Below are 26,591 nucleotides of genomic sequence, written 5' to 3'. Positions count from 1 at the left end.
CAGTGTTCCCACGGATTGTCCCATGACCCTTAAAAAGGTTCGTTAAAATATCAAGACTCTCGGCACGTGATGGGGTGAGCGCTGGGTGTTATAGAAGACCGATGAATCACTGAACTCTACCTCTGAAACCAGTAATACACTATATGTTAATTACCTAAATTTAAATACATTTTTTAAAACGTATCAAAACTCTCTTACTGTAGGTTATAAATACAGAGAGACATAAAAACCAGTAAGGCTAGTGGTATCCAGTACACTTGCAATGGGCACAAAATGGTCCCCACGGTCTCTCCCTCAATGCCTGGGCCTGTGAAGAGCCACCATCCCTTGACCACGTGGCAGCCCACATGGTCGAGCATGGCAGCTGTGATTGGCCTCAGCAGTGGGCAGACTGCGTTACTCACCAAGGACGATCGGGTGGACCTGGGTCAACCACACCAGGTCTTTAAAGCCTGCAGGTGGCAGAAGGGGGAGCAGAAGGACTGGGGGCACCACCGGAGGGACTCCACACACTGGGGCTGGCCTGGGGACAGGGACGGCCACAGGCGAGACTGGAGAGGAGCCACCAGGAGCTGGGGTGACAGTCCCACCACCGCCCAAGCCAGACCGTGCCGACGGTCAGCCAGAAGGAGCCCCCAATAAAGCCTGCGGCCCCCTTCCCTTCAGCCACACACTGCCCGGAGCGGGAAGCCAGCTGGCCACGGCCGCCCTCGGCCTTCTGAGGCTGTGGTCACTGATTGGGCAACAACGGGAAGAGAGGACGGATGCTGGGTCTGGAAGTGGGGAGCAGCCGGGACCGGCCGGTGGGGGCAGGAGTCTGAGCACGGGATTCATAAGCCGTGCCCACCCCCCCCCACCCCCGGCTTTATATTTGTCTCCTCTGCTCGCCTGCCCTGCAGATTCCAGACTCCCCCAGGGACGGAAACCGGTCCAGTAAAGGAGGAAAGCCAAACCCCGGGAAGGAATCCTTTCTACATGGGGCAGTCGGACGTGTGCCCCTATGTCTTCTTGCTGCTTCCCTGGGAGGCTCTGACTGGCAGAAGCCGGGGCACTGAGAGCAAAGCTTGTGGGTTCTTGGAGGGAGATGCCACAGAGGCCTCGCTGCTCCAGGCGTGGCAGATGGAGGTACAGCTGGTTGTCGGTGTGACACCCCGAGTAAGGCAGCTTGGGCTCAGGTGGGCCCGAACAGGCAGGGAGGGCCCAGAGAACAGGTCTCCGGTCTCAGCTGCAGAACGGAGTCCCTGGAGAGCACCAGCCCCAGGCCCCCCTCTTCCACTGCTGTTTCCAAATACGTGAGACAATCAATTCCCTTTGGCATCTGAGACCAATACATGAGCTGGCTATTCTGTTACCTGCAGAATCATGTTCCTTAAGACCACCATGCCCACACCCTGGGTGGGAGCTGTGACTGCCAGCCACGGGGTGCTAAGACCTTCCCTGGACACGAATACCTGATCCTAGAAACGTGTTTGCTCAAATGCAAAAGGTTAAAACACTTTTCTGAAAAGTGAACAACAGTGATCACGAAGACCAACATGGGCAAAGCCTGCATGCTGTGGGCCACACGTGGACTCCAAGGGGCCTGTCTTAGCTTTAAGGCTGGTGGCCTACTTATCCTTGCATTTAATTTGCTTATATATCCACGGAGCAAAACAGGCATGGAAAATTGTTGTAATTCAGGAAAAAACAGCGGATCTGACCCAAACCCTGGAGAATGTCCGCGGAGCATGAACCACAGTTATCAAAAGTGGCCTGGCGGGCCCACCACGCACACAAAAAGGCAGCCAGGCTAACTCCAGCCATGGCCACGTGAGCACCTGCAAGCACGACAGGCGCAGAACGTCCCTGAGGCCACCAGGGGGCGATGCCACAGAGCACCACGGATGCCTGCCTCTCCTTGGAGCGTGCCATGGCCAGGACACGCCAGGAGGAGGGCACGTCCATGTGCACTCACCTTGGCACGCTCTGCCGGGTGACCCGAGCCTGAGCCACGTGGCCGAGGGTTTACAAGACAGAGGCAGAGGTGGCAGCCATGGCCTCCTCCACTCAGCTCGACACAGCCTGGTGTATGAGGGCGCCTGGAGGTTAAGGCCCAGAACGACATGTCCGCCAGGGGCAGGGCCTGTGCAGATCTGAGCAAGCGTCAGGGAGAGAATCTCAGCTGTCACGGCCATGGACACGCAGCTGAAACTACCTGCCAGAGCCCCAATTACAGCTGGTGCTGGACGAGCCCGTCCTCCTCCTGTGTCCGTTCCTTTTGCTCACAGCACGCATTCCCCAGCAAGCCCTGTGGTGCGGAGCCCCCCACAGCAAAGCACACCTGAACCTTCAGAGGCTCCCTGACAGTCCCTTCCTGCCCAGCCCAGCCAGCCCTGACCCCACGATCCCCCACTCAGGGCCACAGTCCGGCTCCCACTGGCCCTCGCGGCTGGCCAGTCCAGCTCAGCCCCCTTCCAGCACCCACCCCGCACCCTCAAGCCTACTTTCTTGCTGGCCCACAGCACTGCAGGCCCCTCCTCCCCATCCTGGCCTCGTGGCCCCCTCCTGGGCCCACTGACACTGTCCCTTTGGTCTCTAGCCTCTCCCCTTGTGTGCCAGGCTCCCACTACTGATGTGTATCAGCTCAATTCCCACCCCGTACCACAGATGCGGACACGGAGGCCCCAGCACCAGCAGCCCCTAGCAATGGGGGATCCAAGCCAGGGTGGGGGGATGAAGTTCCCGGATGGCCACGGAGCTGGCCCAGCTGCCCGGGTGCCCTAGCTGTGGCTGCCTGCCCTATCCCAGAGGAAAGTGCCAGCCCAGCTGACTCAGGCTTTCCCACAGAGGCCTTGCTACCGCAGACCCAGGCTCACCCACGAGCGCGTCCGTGCGGATCCGGGCCCACCCATACCTGTCTTCCATGGCACATGCCGGCCTCTGCCGATGGCCCGGCCCCACCTGCCAGCCGCCACCCCTCCCCAGCCTGATGCCGCCACCTGTGCAGCACAGTCTCCGGGCCACACCCCAGGGTGGACACTCAGAGCTATCATGGGGACACCAGCAGGTGTGTGAGAGTCTGAATTCCACAGGTTCGGGCTGAGGCCACCTGTGCCAGGAGGAGCATGTCCACCCCCACACCTGGCTCCCAGCTCCCCAGGAGGCTGGGCAGGCTCTCGAAGCCGGCTCCAGCTGGCACGTGCTCACCAAAAATTATGTGAATGAACCATCTCACTTAAAGTGATAAATGGCAGTTTCCAAGCCAAGAGTCACTGTCTATGAAGATCAAATTAGAAATACGGTTTAAATAAATAACACTTTTTCAAATAAAAAAACCCAAGAAGTTACCTAAGAATAACAAAGAAGTTAAGTGAATAAAACCAAATTTAGTTTTTCAAAAAGCTGCAGTTTCCAACAACTTCACAAAGATAACACCGGGTCTGCTGGATGTGGCTATGGGGTGAAGCGGGGAAATGGGCTGTGTGGTGACACGGACGGCAGGCCACGCCGGGCTGGGACCCAGGGCTCTCCCAGGAGCACAGCCGCCCGGGTGCCCTCCCAGCCCCAACCCCACCCCACCCCAAAGGTCACATAGCAAAGCCAATGGAGAACCGTCCATGGTGCAGATGCCCCATCCAACCCGTGAGCACACCACAGACCGCTGGTCCCCTGCCCTGAGGAACTCTGCACTCGGGAGAATGTGACACCCCCCAATAGGCCTCACTCCGTCACTGGACTGCCTGTCCTGCACCCTGGGGCACCCCCGGAACTCCAAGCAGGACCCGGAACATGACACGGTCTCATGAGCTCCTGCTCCACCGGAGGGTGAGGGGCTCCCCCGCCCCATCCGTCCTGTCGAGAGGGCAAGCAGAGGCCATGCCTGTACCTGTCCAGGTGATGCGCAGGTACGGGACACACACACACACGTGTGCACACACACACGCACACACACACACATGCACGCACCTGGACCCGGGCAATGTGCAGGTACAGGACACAGGCCACCAGGAAGCAGATGCAGAACACCAGCAGCAGGAGGAGGACCACGCTCCTAGGACAGAAGACACAGGGTCACCGCGGGCTGGGCCGAGCAAGGTGTACCCAAGCAGTGCCGCGATTCCATCCCCTGACATCTCCACCAAGTCCCTCCTGTCTCCACCCGACTTCGTTGTTTTTTTTTTTAAGATTTTTTATTTATTTATGTGACAAAGACAGACAGCCATCAAGAGAGGGAACACAGCAGGGGGAGTGGGAAAGGAAGAAGCAGGCTCCCAGCAGAGGAGCCTGATGTGGGGCTTGATCCCAGAACGCCGGGATCACGCCCTGAGCCGAAGGCAGATGCTTAACGACCGCGCCACCCAGGTGCCCCTCCACCTGACTTCTATCCTCTTGGGTCAGCCGCAAGGTCCTCCCTCCTGAAGGACAGGCCACTGGGCGCTGCCCTCCACTGGATGTCGTCTGGGAGCAGCTTTTCTAGAAAAAGCTGAACCCCCACACAAGGCCATCAGGTGGCCACCGTGTTCCCAGCGTCTGGGGATGGGGCAGCTTCCTGTGCATTCTGGAAACTCTGGAAACTCAAAGGGGAACGACTCCGCTAGGGAGGTCTTGTTAAGAAAGTGGTCCATCTGGAAGGAAAGCGGGTCTTCCTGCCGAAAACCAACACTGCCGAGTTCACTTTGACTTAGCGTAACTGAATATTATTAAATTACTACACCTTTCTTCCTTTCCAGAGGCCGCTTTTTCTCATTTTCACATATCTGAAAATGACGCACGCCTAGAAACCAACGTGCAATTTCTCCCTCGAAATCTGTCCTGGAGTCAAGGGTACACGTTGTGTGGATGGAAACATTGAGCACAGCCGGTGTCTTAGGAGCATTCACACGACAACGGAGAGCCTGTCAGTGAGCGCCCCACGCACGTGCCGCTGGGGCTTGCCTCCCGGCTTCCTCAAGCCCACGGACAGCTGGCCGTCCCCGTGAGCCAGGGACCACGGGAGAGCAACCAGACACAGAAGGAACTCCCGGCCCTTCTCCCCGGACTGCGGGGCCCGCCACACTTACTGCGGGATGATGAGAAGGTAGACGAGGCCGAACAAGGCGGCCAGGACGAGCGCGAGCACGACGGCACTGGTGAAATACTCGTCCTGGAGCTTGTGGTACTAGGAGACACCGAGACCCGCCATCAGTGGCTGCGGCTGCCGGGAGACACCGCGGTCCTCCGGAGGCACCCAGGACTGGGGACCGCCACTGCGTTGACAAGAGCAAGTGCGGGTGGCCCCAGCCAAGGGGCCCCCCGGGGATGCCCCACGTCCCTTAAGTCCCCGTCACCTACCTTGCGCTCGCGCTCAGCCTGTTTGTACTTCAGGGTGAAGAAGTCCAGGTCCGCCATCTCCAGCTCCATCTGGCGTGCTTCTAGGAGGCGGCTGATGTACCTGTTGACACGCGTGCCCGGGGTGGTGTAGACGACATTCGCAGAGAAGGACGAGCGGTTTCTGAGTTTTTCTGACGCGGTTCTCAACGCCCTCCGCTGCAGTGATGGGGGAAAGAAAGAAATGTCATCAAACCCTCTGCTGATTGAAAAAAGAGCTCTTACGCTCCCTCCAGCTGGCGTGCTCGCCCACTGCAGTCTGGGGGGCCGGGTTTGGAGCTGAGATGCAGTCACAGCTTCCCCACCTGCTGGCACTGAGATCCCAGGTCACTTAGCTGAGCATCGGTGCTAGGACTCCCGCGTCTGCAAACGGGGGCATGTGACGTTCATGCGGCACCCCGTGTGGAGGGGGCGGTACCCAGCAGGGCAATAAAACAGAGGTTGGTTCTTTAAAAATACCAATAAAATGGACAAATCTCTAGCAGGCGTGAAAAAGAAAAAAGAGAAAGACACTAACAAACTCAGGAATGAAATGCGACTTTAGTACAGATCTCGCAGACATCAAAGGTAATAAGGAATTATCATGAACAATTACACACATTGATTTGACAGCTCAGATCAATGAACTACTCAAAGCACGCAATCGCAACTCACCCAACATGAAAGATTATTAGATTAGCCCTGTAATTACTAAAGAAATTCACTTCAGAACTGTAAAACTCCTGAAAAATTAATCTCCAGGCCCAGAGGGTTTTACTGGAGAATTCTACTAAACATTTAAATAAGAATTAACATGAATTCTATACGATCTCTTCCAGAAAACAGAAAAGGTAACACCTTCCAACACACTTTATAAAGTCAGTATTATCCTGATACCAAAATCAGACCAAAACAGTACAAAAAAAGGAACACTACAGGCCGTCTCTTTCAATATCGATGCTAAAATCCTTAACAGAGTGTCAGCAAATAGCATTCAGCAGTGTATGAATAGCAATAGCAACATACACCCATGACCATTTCTAGAGACGCAAGTCTGTTTACATATTCGTACATCAATGCCCACACCACATTAACACCATACCAACCACCATGCAAAAAAAATCCCATGGTTGTATCAATTGATACAGAAAAAGCATATGACAAAATTCAATACTCGTTCTTGATAAGAATGAGTTTCCTTGATCAGAGAACTAAGGAGGGAGGGAAGTTCCCCAACTTGAGAGTCTACACGGTCCTGATAGCCAGCATCGCACTCACTGGTGAAAGATGGCACGCTTTCCCCCTGACTTTCAGCACAGTGCTAGAGACCCCAGCCACTGCAATAGGGCAAGAAAAGGAAATAAAAGGCAAAAATGAGGAAGAAAGAACCAAAATTGGCCCTATTTACAGATGACATGATGTAGGTCTATGTAGAAAATTCCAAGGGGAGGAAACAATGAATAGATGAACAAATGAATTCCACAAGATCACCAGATACAAGATAAACATAAAAAAATGTATTTATTGGGAATGCAAGTTGGTACAGTCACTCTGGAAAACAGTGTGGAGGTCCCTTAAAAAGTTAAAAATTGAACTACCCTATCCCAGCCATTGCACTACTGGGTATTTACCCCAAAGATACAGACGTAGTGAAGAGAAGTGCCATATGCACCCCAATGTTCATAGCAGCATTGTCCACAATAGCTAAATCGTGGAAGGAGCCAAGATGCCCTTCAACAGATGACTGGATTAAGAAGTTGTGGTCCATATATACAATGGAATATTACTCAGCTATCAGAAAGAACGAATTCTCAACATTTGCTGCAACATGGACGGCACTGGAGGAGATAATGCTAAGTGAAATAAGTCAAGCAGAGAAAGACAATTATCATATGATTTCTCTCATCTATGGAACATAAGAACTAGGAAGATCGGTAGGGGAAGAAAGGGATAAAGAAAGGGGGGGTAATCAGAAGGGGGAATGAAGCATGAGAGACTATGGACTATGAGAAACAAACTGAGGGACTCAGAGGGGAGGGGGGTGGGGGAATGGGATAGACTGGTGATGGGTAGTAAGGAGGGCACGTATTGCATGGTGCACTGGGCGTTATACGCAACTAATGAATCATCGAACTTTACATCAGAAACCAGGGATGTACTGTATGGTGACTAACATAATATAATAAAAAAACATTTTTAAAAAAGGTATTTATTGGGGCACCTGGGAGGCCCAGTCAGTTGGGCATCTGACTCTAGGTTTTGGCTCAGGTCATGATCTCAGGGTCATGGGATCGAGCTCTGGATCGGGCTCTGCACTCAGTGGGCAGCCAGCCTGAGGCTCTCTCTCTCTCTGCTGCTCTCCCTGCTCCCACATGCGCTCTCTGTCTCTCTCTAAAAATAAATAAGTAAATAAATAAAGGTATTTCTTAATCTGAAAATCAGCATGTGAAGATGAAAGTTAAAATTCAATGCCATTTATAATCATGGGGAAAAAGGAAGTACTAGGTACAACTCTAACAAAACATACACAACTTGTATGCTGAACACTATATAATACTGATGAAAGAAATCAAAGATCTCGATACACAGAGGGACACACATGCTCATGGATTAGAAGACATTTTTCTTAAAATCACTCAACCCAACGTTAAGACTTATTGTATAGCTCCTTTGATCAGGACAGTACGCTGTTGGCAGGGGAACGGAACACACTAGAGAGCCCAGAAACAGCCTCACACAAGTATGGTCAATGATTTTTGACTAAAATGCAAAAGCAATTCAATGGAAGAAGGACAGTCTTTTCCACAAATGGCGCTGGACCAAATGCACGTCCACATGCAAAACAGTAAATCTTGACCTAAACCTCACACCTTATAAAAGATGAACTCAAAACACACCTTAACTATAAAACATACAAGTATTAACTCTTAGAAGAAAGGTGAAACTCTTTGGGGTTTGGGTTACATAGAGAGCTCTTACCACACCAAAAACACACACAGTTAATAAAGGAAAAAATATCAGTAAATTGGACATCTTCAAAATTTAAAACACCTGTCCTACGAAAGACAAGCCACAGGCTGGGAGAAAACACGTACAAACCACATGTCTGACAAAAGAATCAGACCCAGAATTTATCAAGAACTCTCAAAAGTCAACAGCACCCAAAAAATCACTCTAATTAGAAAGAAAGACAGACATTTCTCCAAAAAAAGAAGAGAGAAAATGTGGACAGAAAACAAGACCTTGAAACGATGGTCGACACGATTAGCCACGAGGGAAATGCCAAATAAAACCAGGAGGTGTCACTACACACTTATGAGAAGAGCCAAAATGTTCTAAAAACAGCGACAGCACCAAGGACTGGCGAGGACGCGGAGAAGCTGGATCTCTTACGTGTGGCTGCTGGGAACAGTCACTCTGCAAATGTTTGCCAATTTCTCAAAACAAAACAAAAAACAGAAACAAAAAAACAAGACCCACCCGTGGCACAGCTGGGCATCTCTCCCAGCAAATAAGCACTTATGTCCTCACAAAACTCTGAACGGGAACGTTTACTACAGTTCTATTTCCAATAGTCAAAGTTGGAAATGACCAAAAGGTCCTCCAACAGGCCACGCAAACAGTGGTCCATCCACACCGTGGAATCCCCGTGGCCACGGCAAGAAGAGAGCTACTGACACAGGAACAGCCTGGAGGGACCCACAGGGTTTGTGCTGAGACTGAAGAGCGAGCCAAGGTCACAGGGTGTATGCAGTCACGGGACGGAGAGCACTCCGTGCAGCTGGGCTTTGGGGAGGGTGGCGGTGTGACCCCAGCAGGAGGAGGACTGTGGCCACGAAGGAAACGTTCCAGATCCTGAGCGTGGCCAGCAGGATGAAGCGAGGCCGAGCTACACACAACACCCACCAAAGGCCTTTCCCTAGTTTGGGTCCACGCGGATGCTGGCTGAACTGAGACCGCGGGGGAGGCCACTGGGGGCCCCTGGGGCCACTCTGTGAGTACTGCCTGATTCCACCTCGGACGTGTGTGCAGTCGGGGTGGCACGTCACCTCTACCTCCGGAAAGCTGCGGAAACATTGAACAGGTACGGACAGAAAGCCGCCACCTACAATCCCTGCTTGGAAACAAGCCGCTGACGTTCTGCAGGGCAGCCCGCAGATAGCTGCCACGCAGACACCAGCCTGTGAACGTGTTCCTTCCAGTTTCACGGCCCCGGCCTCCCCGAGGCCGGAGAACACACACAGGAGGACCACCCGGGGCCGGCGAGCCCCTGATGCGCTCCCATGAACGCGCTCTCCCCCGGGACCGCACGCATTTGTACACGATGAAAAACCGTGCACTCTGACACTTCCCATGACCCTGGGTCGGCTCCCGCGAGTGTCCGGCGTGCAGAGAAAGGCCGGCGGGCACCACGGCCCCTGGATCTCTGCAACGGTGCTCAGTTATTCCGGGAGGAGCAGCTGTGTGCCCACCAGCCCCGGGTCTGCAGAGGGCAATTGGGGGGGGCAGGGCTGACTTCTGGGGGGCCTGCGCCGTCCTGGGCATGTGGGGGACCCCAGGCAGTGAGATGGGAGCCACACAGGCTCATGCAGTCTTGTCGGACGCCCAGGTGCAGAGCGCCTGCTGCACCCCGAGGCGTGGCTCCTTCAATAGGACAGGACGTTAGCTGTGGCCACCTCTGGGGCGGGATCACAGAGGCTCCCTCTTTTTCCACCTTTCTCCACTTTCCATAACAAACATGTATTTCCTTGGAAATCAAATCAAAATCAACGTTAAGAGAAAACTTGTCGCTCATTTTGCTGTGGAACTTGGCTGCCTGAACCTCTTTCTGGCTCAGTGCAGACGTCTGAAAACCAGGGGCTGTGAAGCCCTGGGTGAGCTGCTTAACCTCTCTGTGCTCCAGCTTCCTGGTCTGTAACAAAGGTGGCCCCTGAGGGGAGCTCTCAGAGGACCTGGAATGTTCATGCTTGTGAAGAGCTGGAAGCACACTGGCCCAGACCGAGTCCTCTAGCTGGCTCTCCCTGTCCTCAGTGGCGACAGCAGATGGGTCCCCCTGTGCTGCCAGCAGGATGGGTTGGAGCCCCAGTCCACGTGGAGCCTAGGCAAAGCAGACACACCGGGAGCCACGGGCTCCTCACGGAAGCTGGGAAGATGGGCCGGATTGCAGGGTGGACTCCTGGGAGGCTGATGGCCACCACTCAGCTTGCTGACCCCAGGCAAGAGAGGTGACCCACTCTGGTGGCCGGCAGGGCTTGTGGGGACATGGAGGAATGGGCTGGACAGGCAGGCCTCACCTAGGAAAGCAGCCTTGGGGGCCGAAATGTACTCGCCTGCCCCTCCTCCTCTCTGCCAGCTGGAACTTGGACACAACGACTGGAGCCCCAGCATCTATCTTGGGCCATGAGGCGACAGCAGGCAAGCCAGAATAGCATCATAGAAGAAGTCTAGTTCAAGATGATTGTGAAGCTGCCACATTAGCCCCATCCTGCCTGCTCTCTGGGTTTACTTTAACCATAACAAAGCTAACCTCTCTTCTGTTCAAGCCGCCACGACTGGGGTTTTCTTCAATGCCATGAAACCCACTGCTGACTAGCAGGACCCCTGAACACACACGTGTGTGAAGTGGTGCCCTGGGAGCTGGGGCCCATCTGTCCCTCCGCTCCCAGTCGGCCCTTCCCTGCCATGGGATGCAGCTGCCGGAAGATACGGGTGGTGAACTGGGGGACGGGAAGGATGGCAGCACCCAGTGACGGCCTGGTCTGGGTGGGACTGGCCAGGAGAGTGCTCCCTGGGGCTCAGCTTGGACACCCCACTCCCTGAAGCCGGGGAGCAGCAGAGACAAGCACAAGTGGCTCCCACCCACGCTGCAGAAGCTCAGGGCGGCCCATGGTGAGACTCACCCTGCCCGGCACCGGCCTCTGGGGGCTGCGGTCAGCAGGCGGCTGCTTCCTCCCAGCCTGTACCCCGGGCCCCCTCCCTACACTCTCTGCCCGGCCCACTCAGGGCCCTGTGGTAGACCCGCACACTGCAGGGACACCCCAGGACCCCAGGCCCCAACCTGAAGAGATCACTTCACAGGTGACTGTCTAGAAATGATGGGTCACTCTGGGAACTGACAGGTTTCCCCACCCAGGTCGGAGCACGGGGGGGTGGGGCCAGTCCTGGGCACCCACGGCCTCGGTGAAGCAGCTGCAAAGCCCCCTCGATGTCAGAGGGCTCTCTGGCAGCGCCATGTAGGCTGGGGGCTCCCCTGCGGGAAGGAGCTCAACAACAGATTCAGGGGGCTGGACTCACGGACATCCCGAAGGACGTGCAGATTTCCACTTCTCCCCGGGCCTCTATCTGCTCTGCTCTTCAAGACTGTTAAGTGTTTGTAGTAAAGGTGCCAACGACTCTCTCATGTGACATCGCAGGGTCTATGTGATGTCCCCCTGGTCTCCCGGGACTCTGGAAGTTTGGGTACGTTGGCTGAATCCCTGGGCTGATGCCTCCAGGTTTAATGTGCTCTGCAGACACAGGCCATCAGGAACAGGGAAGAGCAGAACCTCTTACAAGAACAGGCAGGACACAGGAGAGGAGGGGGTGCTGAGGGCACATAGCTCTGGGGCTAGGCCGCCGAGGACAGTCCCGGTTGAGAGACCCCATGCCCACGCTCGAAACGGTCCTTGCTGAGGCCTGAGAAGTAAGGACACCACACTTGGCCTGGCTTTCCTGATGCTGTGCACGCTGTCGCCAGATGGCAGACCTGGCGTGAGACCCGACCACGGTCAGGGAGCACCTGCCTGAGCCAGGGTGCACCGAAGTGAGCGGCTGATGGTGATTGGGCCCTGGGCTGACCCGTCCAGGGCTGATGGACACAGACCTGCCAGGGACAGCCTGTGGCCGCAGGGCTCACAACATGCCCTCCGGCAACAACTGAAAGCCACAGGAGAGGGGCCCACACGTGGCCGTGGTGGCAGAGAGGGGAGCCAGTGCCGTCCGGGGCAGAGAGCAGCAGATGAGCACGGGCAGAGTGTACGGTTCGAGCATCCTGACTCAGCGGCTCAGACAGTGAGGAACTCAGTGTCCTGGAGACACAGGAGGGTCCCGTGCACCTGTCATCATGCGAGTCGGGGAGAAAACCACCGGACGGGTCATCTCAGTAGTTACCGAATACGATTTCTGAAATTCAGCACCTACTCCTCATTTTCAAAAAGTGCAAACACTCGCTCACGTGGGCGACTGATTCTAATCCAAGCATCACCGTTAACGGTAAAACTCTACGAAGCCAGAAGGAAAGAGAATGCCTCTCCCTTTGGTAACAGTTAGTGCAAGGTGGAGAAGGAGCCAAAGTCATGACTGTGCATCCGAAAACCCAAGAGAGCTGAGGAAAGAGTCATCACGATCAGTTTCAACATAGCTGGAAAGCTACCTTTGTTAAATCCAGACAGAAATGGTAGAAACGACATTCTGGAAAAGCTGCTGACCAGGATGGAAACACAGAGGCAGGAGCCAGGCAGGAGAGGTGCGCGTGGACCCGGAGCGCTGGGCATGACACGGGGAGCTGCGTGGACACCGACCGTACGCCCGCTCTCACTGACCCAGCACCCACAGACGTGCACGACCCGAGGTGATCACAGACGTCCATGCCCTTTCGTGAGAGCAGCACTTTGAGTTATTCACTCCGACCAGAAAACAAAAAAGCATAAATGACCTAAACATCAACGGACGTAGAATAAAGACACGGTCTCTCCTCAGGCTGGAGATCCACACGGTGACATAAAGATCGTATCAGAGAAATACTTACGAATATGAGAAATGTCTGTGATGCCGTATCGGCAGGTGACAAACAAGCGACCAAACTACTTGTACATCATCTTGCCGACTTCGTTAAGTCCACACACGTGACACGCGGTGTGCAGCAGCATGGACCAGCCCAGTGCCACCCGCGGGGCCCACCCTGACCCCAGGCGAGGCGCCCACACCAGTCAGGCCTGGATGCAGAGGAGTGGAAGGCGGGGCCGGTGGAGGACCTCATCCCGAAGGGGACGTGGTCTCTGGGGGCGGTGGGGACAGCGCCCTCAGGCGGAAGGGCCCCACAGTCACTCGATGGCCAGCTCCCCAGGTGCCCCCGCTGGCGGGCCGGCCCTGCCTCTGCATCTCTCCTCCCCGTCCTTCCGGACCACCGGCCTTGTCAGTGTCCTGTCTCTACCGTTTGGGGGCTTCCCATGGTGCAGACACGGCTATCCTGCACGTTGGGGCTTATTTTCACTACTCACGAGGCAGATGGCAATGAGGGGAAGCCTGTTACCTGCCTGCTCCTCTGTACCCCCGGCAGGGCAACTACCTGGGCCATGGAGGCTGGAAGTGCTGGCTGGTGGGCAGGGACCAGACATGGGGCCAAAGCTTGGGGCCCAGGAGTCCCATGCACGTGCAGACAGCTCACCAGGGGTGTCGGGAGACCCTCTCAGGTCGGGGAGCTGTATGCAGACAGGGAGCCCTGAAACCACACGACGGTCAAGGGACTCAGCCTTGGACCCTGGGGTGCTGGGCATGGTGACAGGGACGATGTCAAGGGTGCAGGCCTGCACGCTGCACTTAGGCTCCTGGTGTAGCGTAAGGCAGCAGGTGTCCCCCAAGGAGGGAGGCTGGAGGGCCAGCACCGTCCCCGGCACACAGATGAAGCAGCAGAGTCTGAAGGCGGGCAGAACCTGACCTGTGAGGCACCCCGCACTCCAGAGATTCGGGCTGTCGGGGGCTGGGCCAGCATTCAGGACATGGGAGACAGGAAGAAACCCACAGGGCTCTGTGCTCCCGGAAGGGGCAGGAGGAGGAGAACGGGGGTGAGGAATCCAGCAGCAACCCCAGACAACAGGGAGGGAAAGGGCCACACGTGCACGTGCACACACATTCATGCACACACACGTGCATGCATGCACACTCATACACACACGTGCGTGCATACTCACACTCATGCACGCACGCTCATGCACGTGCATGCACATAACTCATGTGTGCACACACATTCATGCACACACGTGCATACATGCACACACATGCACTGCACTCATGCGCACACTCATGCATNCTCATACACACACGTGCGTGCATACACTCATGCACGCACGCTCATGCATGCACATGCACATAACTCATGTATGCACACACATTCATGCACACACGTGCATACATGCACACACATGCACTGCACTCATGCGCACACTCATGCATGTGTGTGCACATAATTCATGTATGCACATGCACACACACTCATGCACGCACACACACTTTCAAATGCACAGGAAGCTAATAAGAAAGGGAAGTCACCCGAGGACATCCAGGCATGGGAACCCAGGTTGGGCAGGTGGCTGATGGGCCACTGCTGCCTGAGACCCGGAGAGCTTGGAGAGCCTGTCATCCCTCATGAGACAAACGCAGCAGCGCAGGGCCTGACTACAGTGGGCGGTGCGGTCAAAACTCTAACAGAGGCCCGCGCCCCCAGTGGCCCTGTCAGCAAAAGAGACGCAGGGAGACCCTGCACCAGGGACAGTCTTACACCCAGCTCTGCACCAAGAGGAAGTCCCCCCCCCCCGGGAGCACATTTGCACATGTCTGCCTGCCTGGGACACCCAAAATCCACTGGCCAAGCACGTGAAGCCCCCAGGTACCTGGCCGAGGGGAAGGCCAATCTTGATAGAGTCCACGTCAGCACAGCTCTTCAAGAATTTCCAGCAAAATTCGCACAAATGTGAGCTCACAGTCAAAACCACAAAAAGCCTTGTGGTCTCAGGAAATGGACATTGGTCACGGACGGAGCCAGACTGGGTTCGGGCCCAGGACACGAAGACACAGGAAGGGAAGGGGCAGTGCGCCAGGCTTGTCCCAGGCTCCTGGGACACAGCGCCCTGCCCTAGGTGACTGAGGTCTCTGCCCCCCAAGACATGAGGACCGTGTGGTTGAAGTGGATGCTGGGAACCCCACAGAGCAGCACCGCCCCCCAAACCCAGCAGAAGACCAGAACATCCAAAGACGACTCTGACCAACCCAAGAGGAAAGGTGGCAAATCCTGGCAGCCAGGCCACAAGACAGGGACCACCAGGGGAGGGCACCTTCCATCGACTGGACTACTTTAACCACAAAGAGGGAGAACAGGTGCGCAGCAGGAGGCCCAGGGGGGAGGGAGGGCGGCTGGAGACAGGGGGCCCGATGGCACCCAGGCTCTCAGGCCATGGTTGAGGCTCCAGTCCTCACGACAGAGCCTCTGACGAGCATGAGAGTCCTGAGGGCAGGTTCAGACAGCCGCTGGGGGTCCAGGCACGCGTTTACCCATAAACACGTGGAACGCCAAATTGCAAAAAAAAAAAAAAAAAAAAAAAAAAAAATACAATATGATAGAAAGATTTTTCCAGGAGAGCCAAAGCAGCCCAGCTCTGCACAGCATGTACACGTTCAGGAAGCACGCGGGGCCAGCCTGCCCGGGGCGGGGAGGCCTCCCACCTTGTCGTCATCCTCGCACGTCATGACGTTGGAGAAGGGGATCTCCGCCTTGAACATCTTCCGACAGTGCATGAGTTGCACCAGCAGGTAGCACACGGTCTTGAACTTCATCCTCTTGGCGGGCTTTATGTCCGAAAGGATCAGCCCTGGAAAGATCTGTGCCGAAAGCCAGCACGGAAAGACCGGTCAGCAGACCCGTGCTGCCCCCCGCCCCGCCGGGCTGGGAGCGGGCACCTAACGGGGACAGGGAGGTCGCGGGGAGGGCAAACGGAAGTGGACGGAACCAGCAAGCTGGGTCCACAGGACACCCGGGGCCTCTGAAACCCAGAGTGAGGCCCAGTCCTGGGGTGGAGCCGTGGGAAGGTTTGGCGCCAGGCCAGGGAGGGACCCTGGAGCCTGGATGTCGCTGGCTGGGCCAGCAGCTGGCTGAGGACCACCACACACCGACCCCAGCATCCCTGCCCCTCTTACCCCACCCTCTACTCCCACATGGGTGACCCCTGCTGTCCCGGGATCCAGAGCCAACCCCTCACCCAACCCTCCTCCAAGCCCACTGACACCTGCCATACCCTCTCTCTCTCCCCTTCCTCAGGAGTGAGCTCACTGAGCCCAGCCTGTCCTGCCCCGGAGCCCCCCACAGCCACGGTCCCCAGGTCATAAGTGACTGCAAGCCGCCATCCACGGACACACAGGATGGAGAAGCTTGGAGCTCTCCCTCATAGCCCAACTGCTTGTCCTGAAGGCGTACTGGGGCCACCTGTGCCCTGCACCCCTCACCTGTGCCCTGAGCCCCTCCCCTATGCCCTCCACCCCTCACCTGAGCCCTGGAAGGACTAGGCCCCCCTTAATCATGTCCAGATCAGTTTCCTTGGGCACAGTGATCTCGACTGCCCCCCCACACAATGGTCACAGGCCTCCCTGTGTGCACAGCACCCCTCCGTGCTCAGTGCACCCCCATCCTAGCCTGTTTGCAGGAGAGGGGGAGGGGCGAGGGAGGATGCAGGACAGCCCAGCCCCCGAGAGGACCCGGGTTCCGACTAGGGGTTCATGAGCTTGCCCACCCCGAAGGCCTGGCCCAGGCACGGGCGAGCAGGGACCCCGTCCCAGTCCCAGAGCCCACCTTCCGCCGATGTGACGGCACAATGAAGAAGGTCTCGATGTTGTGAGCTTTCAGAAAGCTGTTCCTCTCGTGCCCGTGCCCCGGCTCCACCTCGTAGTCACCGTTCAAGCACGCCAGGGTCGTCTTCGTGATGTGGACCTTCCTGCAAGACAGCAGCACAGCCGTGCCCAGGGCCTGCGGCTGCGGCAAAAGCGTCCCTTCCCACAGGCAGGTCCAGGAGGAGCATTCAGGCTCCCTGTGTCACGGGGCAGCACCAGTCACCTGGGAAGAAGAGGGGGAGGGAGCCCAGCAAGGGGGGAGCTACGGGGGAGAGCTCGGATCTGGGTACAGGCCGGCAGAGTGCCCAGCATCGGCAGGAGCGGAAGGGAGGCAGTGGCGTGAGGGGAGAAGCGAGTGCGTCCCCAAGACCCCCAGGCAGTCACACTGTGTCCACATGAGGTGGGGCGGCACTCGTGCTCACCCCAGTGCATTTCCTGGTGACAGAAGGAGAAACTGTCAGCTGGCCTCTCTGAGCAGAGCTGCGAGCCTGAGATCCACAGTGGCCCCCAGAACCCAGAAGCTCCCGCTCCTCCCAGACACCGGAGCGCTGAGGTCTGGGGGCCAAAAGCAACACCCCAGTGTGCAGAGCAGCTCCTGCAAGCCCAGAGTCCCCACACCACTGAGTCCCCTCAATTTCCTGCAGGAAAAACCGGGCACTCGAGTGTGGCAAGAGTCCCCCGCCGCCGCCGGCCTCCAGGCTCCTGAGACACAGTCACCCGCCAGCCTGACCCTGAGCTGCAAAGGGACACCCCGGCACCAGGGCTCTCTGGAGATGCCAGGGCAGGTGCTCCTGCGTTCGGGGTCCTCCGCCTGCAACAGGGATGGGAGGCGCACCCAGTCGCGGAGCAGAGGGGACTCCAGGGTCCCGGAAATGTCAGCAACCACGCTCAGGGCAGAACAGTCTAGGCTCTGGGACAGAACAGGGGTGTCAGGTGCAAGTACATGGCGGGAGTGGACACCACCTCGGGTCCCAGCCGAGGCGCGGCCTGGCCGGCCCAGACACAGCCCCCCAGTCCCCTTCCCTGGACACAGGCGGCAGGGGAAGCGGATGCCCAGCGTCCACTGCCTCTCAGTCCTGTGGCACCGGAGGCCCAGCTATGCCTGTGACGGTCCCAGATGGCAGGGGAAGGGGACATAGGTCTGGAACAGGGGAAGATGCAGGTGACTCCCACCGCGGCTCCCCTGGGGCTCCCGGGGCAGGCAGAGTTTGCTCAGGACCCAGTCTCATCTGCTTTGACACAGCCTGGCCCGTGCACACGAGTTTGGGGAAGTGGCACAGGCCCCTCCCACGCTGTCCTCTGGACCCCAGAGTGCACCACCTCGCCCCGACTCACCCAGGCAGGCCAGCGGCCTCCATGACATTGGCCAGGGTCACGTCATTGGACCACACGTCGTACTGCCACTTGCGCAGGCCGAGGACCCCGCAGAGGACCCGGCCAGTGTGCAGCCCCACACGCATGTTCAGATCCACCTCCGTGGCCTCTGCCACCGACCTGCAACGGACATGTCACGGGCGTGGGGCTGGGCCCTCACCCACACCCACGAGCTCGCACATGCAGGGAAGCCTGGACAGGCGGGAGCACGGGGGTCTCCTGACCTAGTCAGCCCGATCCCTCAGTGTGGCCCCAGGTGCCCAGGGCTGCTCCAGGCCAGGATCCCCAGCTCCCCAGCCACTGGGCATCTCATGCCATGACCACATCGCCCCTTGCCCCTCCCCACCCTGGGCAGCCCCCAGGGGGACATGAGCCTGCAACCTCCAATCCACTCTGTGTCCCACTCACCCGGGAGGGGGGCTCATGCCTGCTTGCTGGCCAGAGGCTGGTGTGACGACCCACCAGGACCATCCGACAGTCTCCATGGCCCAAGGGCCCTGGGGAACGGCCAGGGTTTTACCCCGAGCTCCAGACCTGGCCTGACCCTCAAGCAGACTTTACAGGATGACAAAGGTGTGGATGCCGAAACCAAGCCGTGGGTGCAGGTGGCCCAGTCGCCCCCAGCTGGGGAACACAGGCCAGCATGAGTCCCTGCGGCACCCAGGGCACGCTGCCCACGGCAGGCAGCTCCATACGAGTGGTCACATGGGGGCGCCCAAGGGGGTGCCACGCACAGTCCCCCAGCTCTAGGACTCACCGCCACAGTCAGATACACACAGTGCACTACGTCAGACCAAATGGGACACACGGCGGCCATGCTGAGGCCCTCCGACGCTGTCTTCCTTTGTTTTCCACTCTTCCCCAACAGGCAGAAGTTACATTATTACAGAAAACTCTAAAGCAAGCCATCGAGGAAACGACAGGGGCTATCGGTAGGCTCCGAGGGACAGGAGGCCTCATGGGAGGGAGCACTGGGCCATGTGATGCCCACCTGTCCGCAGGTGGTCCCCACTGCAGGTGTGTCCAGCGGGCCTCCCCTCCGACCCCCATCAGTACCAAAGCCCAACCACAAAGGGCCAGGAGCCTGAGCCACGGCCCAGGACACAGTGGCCCTGTGGTTAGGAGGTCTGTCACGAGGGGGAAGGGAGACCAGGAATCATCGGACACACAGGACTGCCGGGTCACCACCCTGGGGCTTGCCTGCCAGACAGACTGTCCTCTGCCCCCTCCCAGCATAACGTGTCCTGCAGCCCAGCCATGTGCAGACTGTCGGGATGGGAGCCCCGGGCCTTCGCTTCCACATCGGCACCCTTGTGCTGTCCTCAACACAGAGCCTGTAAACCTTCCCGCCCGTTATGCCCACAGCGACGCACTTCCCACCAAGGGGAACACAAGATCCTTCCCCGCCCACTGGACCGGGAACACGTGCCTCAGTAGAGGTCAGAACCCAGGCGGCCGGGGCCTGCACACACCTGTCCCTGAGGAGTTTCCTTCCCTCACCGTTACCGTCCTCAGCTCCTCTCCGTCCAGCGGCAGCAAACGCCCGGCCCCTCACAGGCCCATCCTGAGCACGCACGTCGGGGGCTGTCGTATTTGCCCGGTGAGCAAGCCTACTGGATGTGCAGCCGGCGAGGCCTCACCCCCGGGGCAAACGAGCAGCATCCCCCTGATCCTGAGCACCCTGAAACCGCACACAGGGTCTGCATGAAGTGGCCCAACCATCCCCCTGCTGTAGCTCTCCCCATCCACTCAGAGGACCGCCGTATGCAGCAGACCGCTATGCCCTGGCAGGGGCGTCTGCAAGCACCATCTTCCTGTGGGTCACCCATAGCTTGCTGCAGCCACCCAGGGCCACATTGGGGCCTCGCGGGGATGGCACTCCTTCAGAGAGCGCAAGGGCAAGCCTGATGGGCTCAGGCCATGGCCCTGGTCCTCCTTTCTTCTCAGGGAAATCTCGTGTTTCTAAAGTTCCAGTCAAAAACAAATAAACAAATTCTGTCCTGCATGTGTTCCTGCATCAGTGGGGACAGTGTGGCGGGTGAGGGAGGCCATTAGCAGCCAGGAGTGACCCTCCCCGGGACGTGGTCCTTGCCTGAAGCCCAGCCACGTGGCTGACGCACACTGGCAGCGCCCTGCTTTGTGGCACCCAAAAGAGAGAAGAAGAAGAGGGCTCATCTTGGGCAGGGGTGACCTCCAATCTGTGGCTCTAGTGGCCTTCATTCCTGTCCAGAGCCAGGGACGAGGCCCAGGAGGGACTCCCAGTTCGTCGAGTCAGAGACTCAGGCCTGAGGCCCCAGAATCCTCTGGAGATCTGGAGCCAATGCAGAGGGCAGCCTTTGAGGTCACTCAAAATGCCCTCCAGCCTGGGGTGGACGGCCTCCAATGGTAAGACCTGGTCTCAGGGCCCAGCAGGACCCCAGGACCGGGAGCTCATGGCTAAAAGGCCAGGAGACACAGCCAAGGGGACCCCATGTCCCAGAGCAAACGGAGCAGGGAGCTGAGAAAGGCAGGCAGGTCCACCTCTCCACACAGCGGAAACCCAAGGGCAGGTGCAGAATTCCCGGTCAGGGGCAGGCAGGGGGACGCCACCAGAAACACCTCCAAGTCTGCTGAAATGCAGCCCGCGAGATGGCAAGGGAGTGAAGGGCGGGGCTGCACTGGGTGAGGCTGGAGCCCCACGTGAGCAACCAAGCGCACATCTAGAGGCCCCTCCGGGTGGGGAGACCGTGGGGGGGCAGGCTTCAGGGGCACCAGGCCCCCCCAGGAGGACCCCAGCAGGGGCCACCGGCATCACCCACCTTCAGGGGCACGAGTCCATCTGGCTCAACCCCATGGGCCATCTGCAGCAGCCAGCCAGGCCGCGGCGGGGACACACGCACTTCTCCATGCACCATGCAACCCTGACCTGCTTCTGCGCCTGAGCGGAGCCGGCGCTCCCCAGACGCTCCCGGTCGGAGGGGCTGACACCTGCCTCCCTGCACCTCCATGCACGTGACCTCACTCTGGCGCAGAAGGTCCGCAGAGCGAGACAGGACGTGACACACGACGTGATGTGACAGGTGGTCAGCGGGACTACATGTGACATTGGACCGTCCCACATGACGTGATACAAGAAGTGACACGTGACAGAACATACAGCATACACTGTGACAAAGGACGTGAATGCACGGTGCATTCGTGACAGGTGGCGCGCTGTGGTCTGATCGGTGTGATGGGACAGGTGACACGACAGGACACCCTCTCAGAGAACAGAAGACGCCTTCGAGCCTCCACGTCCTCTGCAGGATGCAGCTCTGATTCGTCCCTGGTCCCCACCCGCCTGCCCTGCTGCTGGGCTTCCTCCTCGGGAGCGGGGGCTCCAGGGTTTAGACGCACCACAGAGTCACCAGGGCCTCTTCTGCCCCCGACCCAGGGCTGGGCTCTGACCGGCCACCACTGGCACAGGAACCCACTCCCCAGGCGAGGCCCCACACTCACTGTCCCAGGAAGTGCTGGCGAGGATGCCGTCCCGCTCCTGGACGCCTCCACACCCCACCTGCAGGGGCCCATCTTCGAGGCCAGCCCCACCTCTCAGCCTCCTCATTTGCATTTCTCTCTCTCTCTGTTCTTCCGTGTTCCTCCTACAACAGTGGTGCTACCACTTCTCGGCTCCGAGTGTGGACGTCTACACCAGTCCCTGTTAACCCTGTCTGGCTGGACCGCACCCACCCCTCCACACTGCTGAGATGTGGGCACGTGGGTGCTCTGTCCACCAGCTCAACCTCCCAGCCCCCTCCTTCCCGGCCCCGATGGAGGGTCCCTAATTCTTCGTGCTGCTCTCTGACGGGATGAGACAAGGCCAGCTCAGAAGTGGGTGCAGCAGGCCCACGGTGCTCCCGGGACGCACACCTGCTCCCTCAGCAGAGAGCCCCCGAGCACCTCTGCGTGTCAAGACGAGCACGTGCAGCTCCTTTCAGTGGAATTCGGCTGGATTTGAGCCAGCCGCATCCTCAGCTAACTCCCTGGATGTCTTGTCTGGCTAAGCTATGAAGCTGATTTCTTCCTGCACCACTGATGCATTCCCTGACCACACCCGGGATGGCCGCAGATGAAGAAATGCCGTCCCAGCAAATTACAGAGGAGAGGGTCTCAGAGGCACCCAGCTCAGGCAGGAGCTCCCCTACCCACGCCTCACCATGCAGCCTGGCTCTCCGCAGCCTGGGGACAGACGGCCCCTCGGGACAGATCGGCCAGGACAGTGCAGGCCTGCGGGGCCTGTGGGGGTGCGAGGAGGACCGGTCCCCGTGGGGCACTCACGTGATGGTGTCGATCATGTCCAGGCCCATCTCCACGCAGCAGTGGGCGTGGTCAGTCTTGGGCTGGGTGAGGCCAGACACGCAGTAATAGCAGTCCCCAAGGATCTTGATCCGGCGACAGTGGTTCTCCTGGGGGACAAGAAAACAAATCGCACGTTAGTGATGCACCTGGGGCCTGGGCACCTGCACCTTCGCCACCACGGAGCCAGTGACCATGGCAGCACCACGGGTACCTGGCCCCATAGCCCCGCCCAGGGGACCCCCTCCAAGGCCAGGGAAGCCTCAGAATGGGCTGTGATTAGGGTCACCCAGGGCACCCACGAGCCCCCACACCTGCACTCAGGTCTGTTCCCATGCAGGGGTCCACCCTGCCTGTCCCTCAGCCCACCTGGCCAAACCCAGAGATCATTCAAGTTTGGGAAACTGCCCCAAGTCCAGAGTCAGCTCCTTTCCCGGGGACGTTCTCTCTCCCGGGGGGCCCAGCACAGCACCCCTCCTGAGCACCGTCTCGGACAGCCACGTGATGGGCCCTATGTATTTCGTCAGACCCCACACACACACACACCAGCCCCAGACGGACAGGTGCACGCACCTGAGTGTCCCTGAGATCGAGGTCCATGGGGCATGTGGGCAGCGGTCACCAAAGAATTACCTGCCAGAGCCTGAGCCCCAAGGGGACCGCCAGGGTCTGCACCCTGACCTCGCCGCCACAGGGACACCCAGAATGTCCACTCTGGCACTTACGTAACAGTAAGGGTGTCCACACCCACCTCACCGTCCCACTGGGGAGGGACTTCCCAGTGCTATCATGCGTTAGCCCATTGGTCTCTGCTGTGATTACATCTGTGACTGCGGTTTTACTTCTCAGACATTTCCGTAGAGCTCCCCTTTACGCCCCTAAAATACGAGACGGCCTCACAAAACTCTTTCCCGTGAGCAGGTCCTGCCCCTGGACGTTCACCACAAGATACAGCTGAGACATTCTTCAAAATGCATTAACGCAAAGGTGAGAGCAAATCCGCTACACGTCAATGAAAGCAGCAAATTTTATGAAAACTTACGATGTTTCCCAGAACAAACACACCCAGTGAGAAGCCTAGCTTGTTTCCACGTTGCGTGTGTCCCGTGGGCCCTGGGCCCGTGTGTCTGCGAGAGGCTGGCCTCGCCAGCACGTCCCGGGTGAGCAGCAGCTCACAGGCCCCGAGATGTCCTGCCCCACAGCCCCCACTCTGAGAGCAAGTCCCACAGCTCCTGTCCCATCCTGCTCTCCAACAGTCACAGAAGACCTCACTCCTGCACGTTTCCTCCAATGCGACACGTTAACCTGAGAATTCACAGTAAGAACTCTCAGCTCCCGCTTCCTGCACGCCCACACACACCTAGGGCCATGACTGTGCATCAGAGGACCAGGGGCCCACACAGCCCCGGACCTCCCTCAGCAGGCAGAGCCCTCAGGTTCCCCCCACAGACTGTGAGCTGGCCGCAGGGAGGTCCAGGTCTGACCATTCAGCCTCCAAGTGACCACATCCAACCACTTAACCATTTGGACACCAGCCTCCTCGTCCGCGGAAGGGGGTTCGCCCAGTGTCCCATGAGAAGGACGTGCTGGGGGCGACCTGTCCTATGATGACATCAGGGGGTCCCAGAACCAGATGGCCAGATGCAGATGTCCTCCCTGCAGAGCTGAGGACCTGGGATTAAGCCAGCCAGCCTTCTCTGGCCACGCTCACCAAGCCTCCAGGCCGGCAGGCAACACTGGGTTCTCTCCTGACACTGTCCCCATCACCACCGTCCCCCAACACTCAGAGCAGGCCAGGGACAGGGAGCCCCTCTCCCAACCTCCCCCATCCCCAGGCCCGGGGATGACACCAGGGGCCGCTGCCGAGCCTCGCTCCTCTCTTGGCTATCAGGAAGTCCTCCCAGTGATCAGGTTCGTGTGAGCTGCAGGAAGGGGGAGAGGCGCCCCCTGGGAGCCCTGGTGTGACCATTACTGCCCTGCACGGCCAATCTCCAAGTGAGGGCAGGGAGGCAAAGCACTTAGCAGGCAGCATCCAGGGGCCACAGCCCCCTCATTACAGCCTGTCAGCGGCAGATGTGTCCTTGGTGACCAAACCCCAGCGCAAAGCCTCGGCCCCTCCTCGCTGGCCCGCTGCAGGGCCAGGCCAGGGACACAGTCCACAGGGGACTGGGGCAGTAAGTGGCTAACACTTCATCTTGTCCTTCTAATTGCAAATGTTCTGGCTGTCATTAGCAAGCTTGAGAGACCCAAAGAGGTGTTTGCATTGAGTTTGGCGTGTTTCAATTTAAAATCTTCCCAGTGGTTCCTGAACGCCAGCCCTGGAGCTGAGCCCCGGCCTTCACAAAGAATGGACAGCTGTTCCTGAGACCTCCGCCCACAGTGTCCAAACTGTCCCTCCCCCTAGGCTAGGGGACGGAGTGGCTGGTGGCACCAGACGGACGGCAAGAAGATCCAGGTGGGAAGGACTCACGCTGAGCCTGCCAGGTGTGGTCTGAGGCTTGCGGACGAGCTCTGACCTGCCGGCCCTGCTGCACGGGCTGCCGGGGGGGGCCTCGGAGGGACGTAAGGGGTGGCTATCGCTGGGAAGGAGCACGGATCACCATTCACTTCGATTTCCATTCCACTTAAAGCATTGCACACGGCTCCCTTCGTCCGGCCCTTCTGTGCCGGCCCCTGGGTAAGATGGGGGTGCTGTTGTCCCAGAGCCTCCGTGCGCTGGGAGGGACCACCCAGGAGCAGATGTCTGTCCTGCAGCGGGGCCAACTCTGCAGCTCCAGACAGGCCCGAGCAGGCACTGTGCCCGTCGCGGGCACCTCCCGGCAGCAGACAGTCACCCATGTGTGTCCGCTCCTAGTGCCTGGGACTGAGAGAGCACCGAGGGGCAGCCCCCCAGGCAGCGTGAAGCCAGACCGCGTGCGCAGGGCTGCCCTCCCTCCACCACCTGGTCTCGGGTCTACACTAAGGAATCGAGCTGTGCAAATATTTTACACACTTAAAAAAATTAAATTGAGGGGCGCCTGGGTGGCTCCGTCGGTTGAGCGTCCCACTCCTGATTTCAGTTCAGGTCATGATCTCAGGGCCATGAGTTCAAGCCCTGCACTGGGCTCCATGCTCAGTGGGGAGTCTGCTTGAGATTCTCTCTCTTCCTCTCCCTCTCTCTCAAAGACATAAATAAATCTTTATAAAGAAATTAAATTGAAAACAGCGATGCCCGAAAACTGAAATAATAAGCCTCAGGTGACCGTGTCGGGAGCGTGACCGCATAGGTAATTATTCCAGGTGACGTGACCATGTGTCCAGTGGGATGTCAGCCATGGACAAAACGAAGAAATGCTACACGAATCCTAAAGCGCACACCGCAGTCTTGTTGCGGGTGTTGACGCTGGCAACATTCTTCTGAGTCAACAGTATATAAACACATGACGGCATGACCATTGGCAGGACTTCCAGCCTCGGGGGAGAGGAGACACGGGAATGAAAATCGAAGGAGTGAAGTTAGTCGGTGAGTTGGGAATACCCACACAAACTCAGAATTTGTCGTTACTCTTCTAAAAAACACCCCCATCCCTGTGTCCTGCAATGCCAGAGTACGAGCTGGAAAACCATTCGTGCTGGGAGGAAGCCGGGCTCCCGGAGAAGCAGCGTCTGCATGAGGCTATCCCTGGATACGGGCCGGGGGAAAGTCTTGTCCAAAGGAGGCAGGACGCACCAGCACGGGCGCCCACAGACAGGAGGCGTGAGCGTCAGAAACAGGAACGGATGGAATGTGTCCACACACACCAGCATCCACAAATCCAGTAACACCCAGAACGGAGGACCAGGGCGGAAGGAGCTCCCCACTCGCCCTCTGGCGGGTTCTAGGGCATGGATTCCTTATTGGGAAAACATCAGTGACAAGAGCCAAGCACTTACGGTTTTTGAAGATCACCAATCAGCGGATATGG

At 58.0% G+C, this 26,591-nt stretch overlaps 1 protein-coding gene across 1 annotated transcript in view; it reads right to left on the bottom strand.

The window, feature by feature from the left end:
• ADCY1 (adenylate cyclase 1) overlaps positions 1-26,591 on the bottom strand; it is a 108,622-nt gene that overhangs the window by 33,814 nt on the left and 48,217 nt on the right. Inside the window, exons 5-11 of the mRNA XM_011229861.3 lie at positions 22,630-22,757; positions 18,295-18,453; positions 16,922-17,063; positions 15,802-15,957; positions 5,311-5,505; positions 5,040-5,137; positions 3,946-4,030 (exon numbers count right to left, since the gene is read on the bottom strand). Coding sequence (XP_011228163.1) covers positions 3,946-4,030; positions 5,040-5,137; positions 5,311-5,505; positions 15,802-15,957; positions 16,922-17,063; positions 18,295-18,453; positions 22,630-22,757 — 963 coding nt within the window. The remainder of the gene's footprint in view (positions 1-3,945; positions 4,031-5,039; positions 5,138-5,310; positions 5,506-15,801; positions 15,958-16,921; positions 17,064-18,294; positions 18,454-22,629; positions 22,758-26,591) is intronic.

The sequence above is a fragment of the Ailuropoda melanoleuca genome, chromosome 1 (genome assembly GCF_002007445.2).
Source record: "Ailuropoda melanoleuca isolate Jingjing chromosome 1, ASM200744v2, whole genome shotgun sequence".
In the NCBI taxonomy this organism is placed as follows: domain Eukaryota; kingdom Metazoa; phylum Chordata; class Mammalia; order Carnivora; family Ursidae; genus Ailuropoda; species Ailuropoda melanoleuca.
The sequence above is the reverse complement of the archived record's forward strand: the minus strand, read 5'-3'. Positions and strand labels throughout refer to the sequence as shown.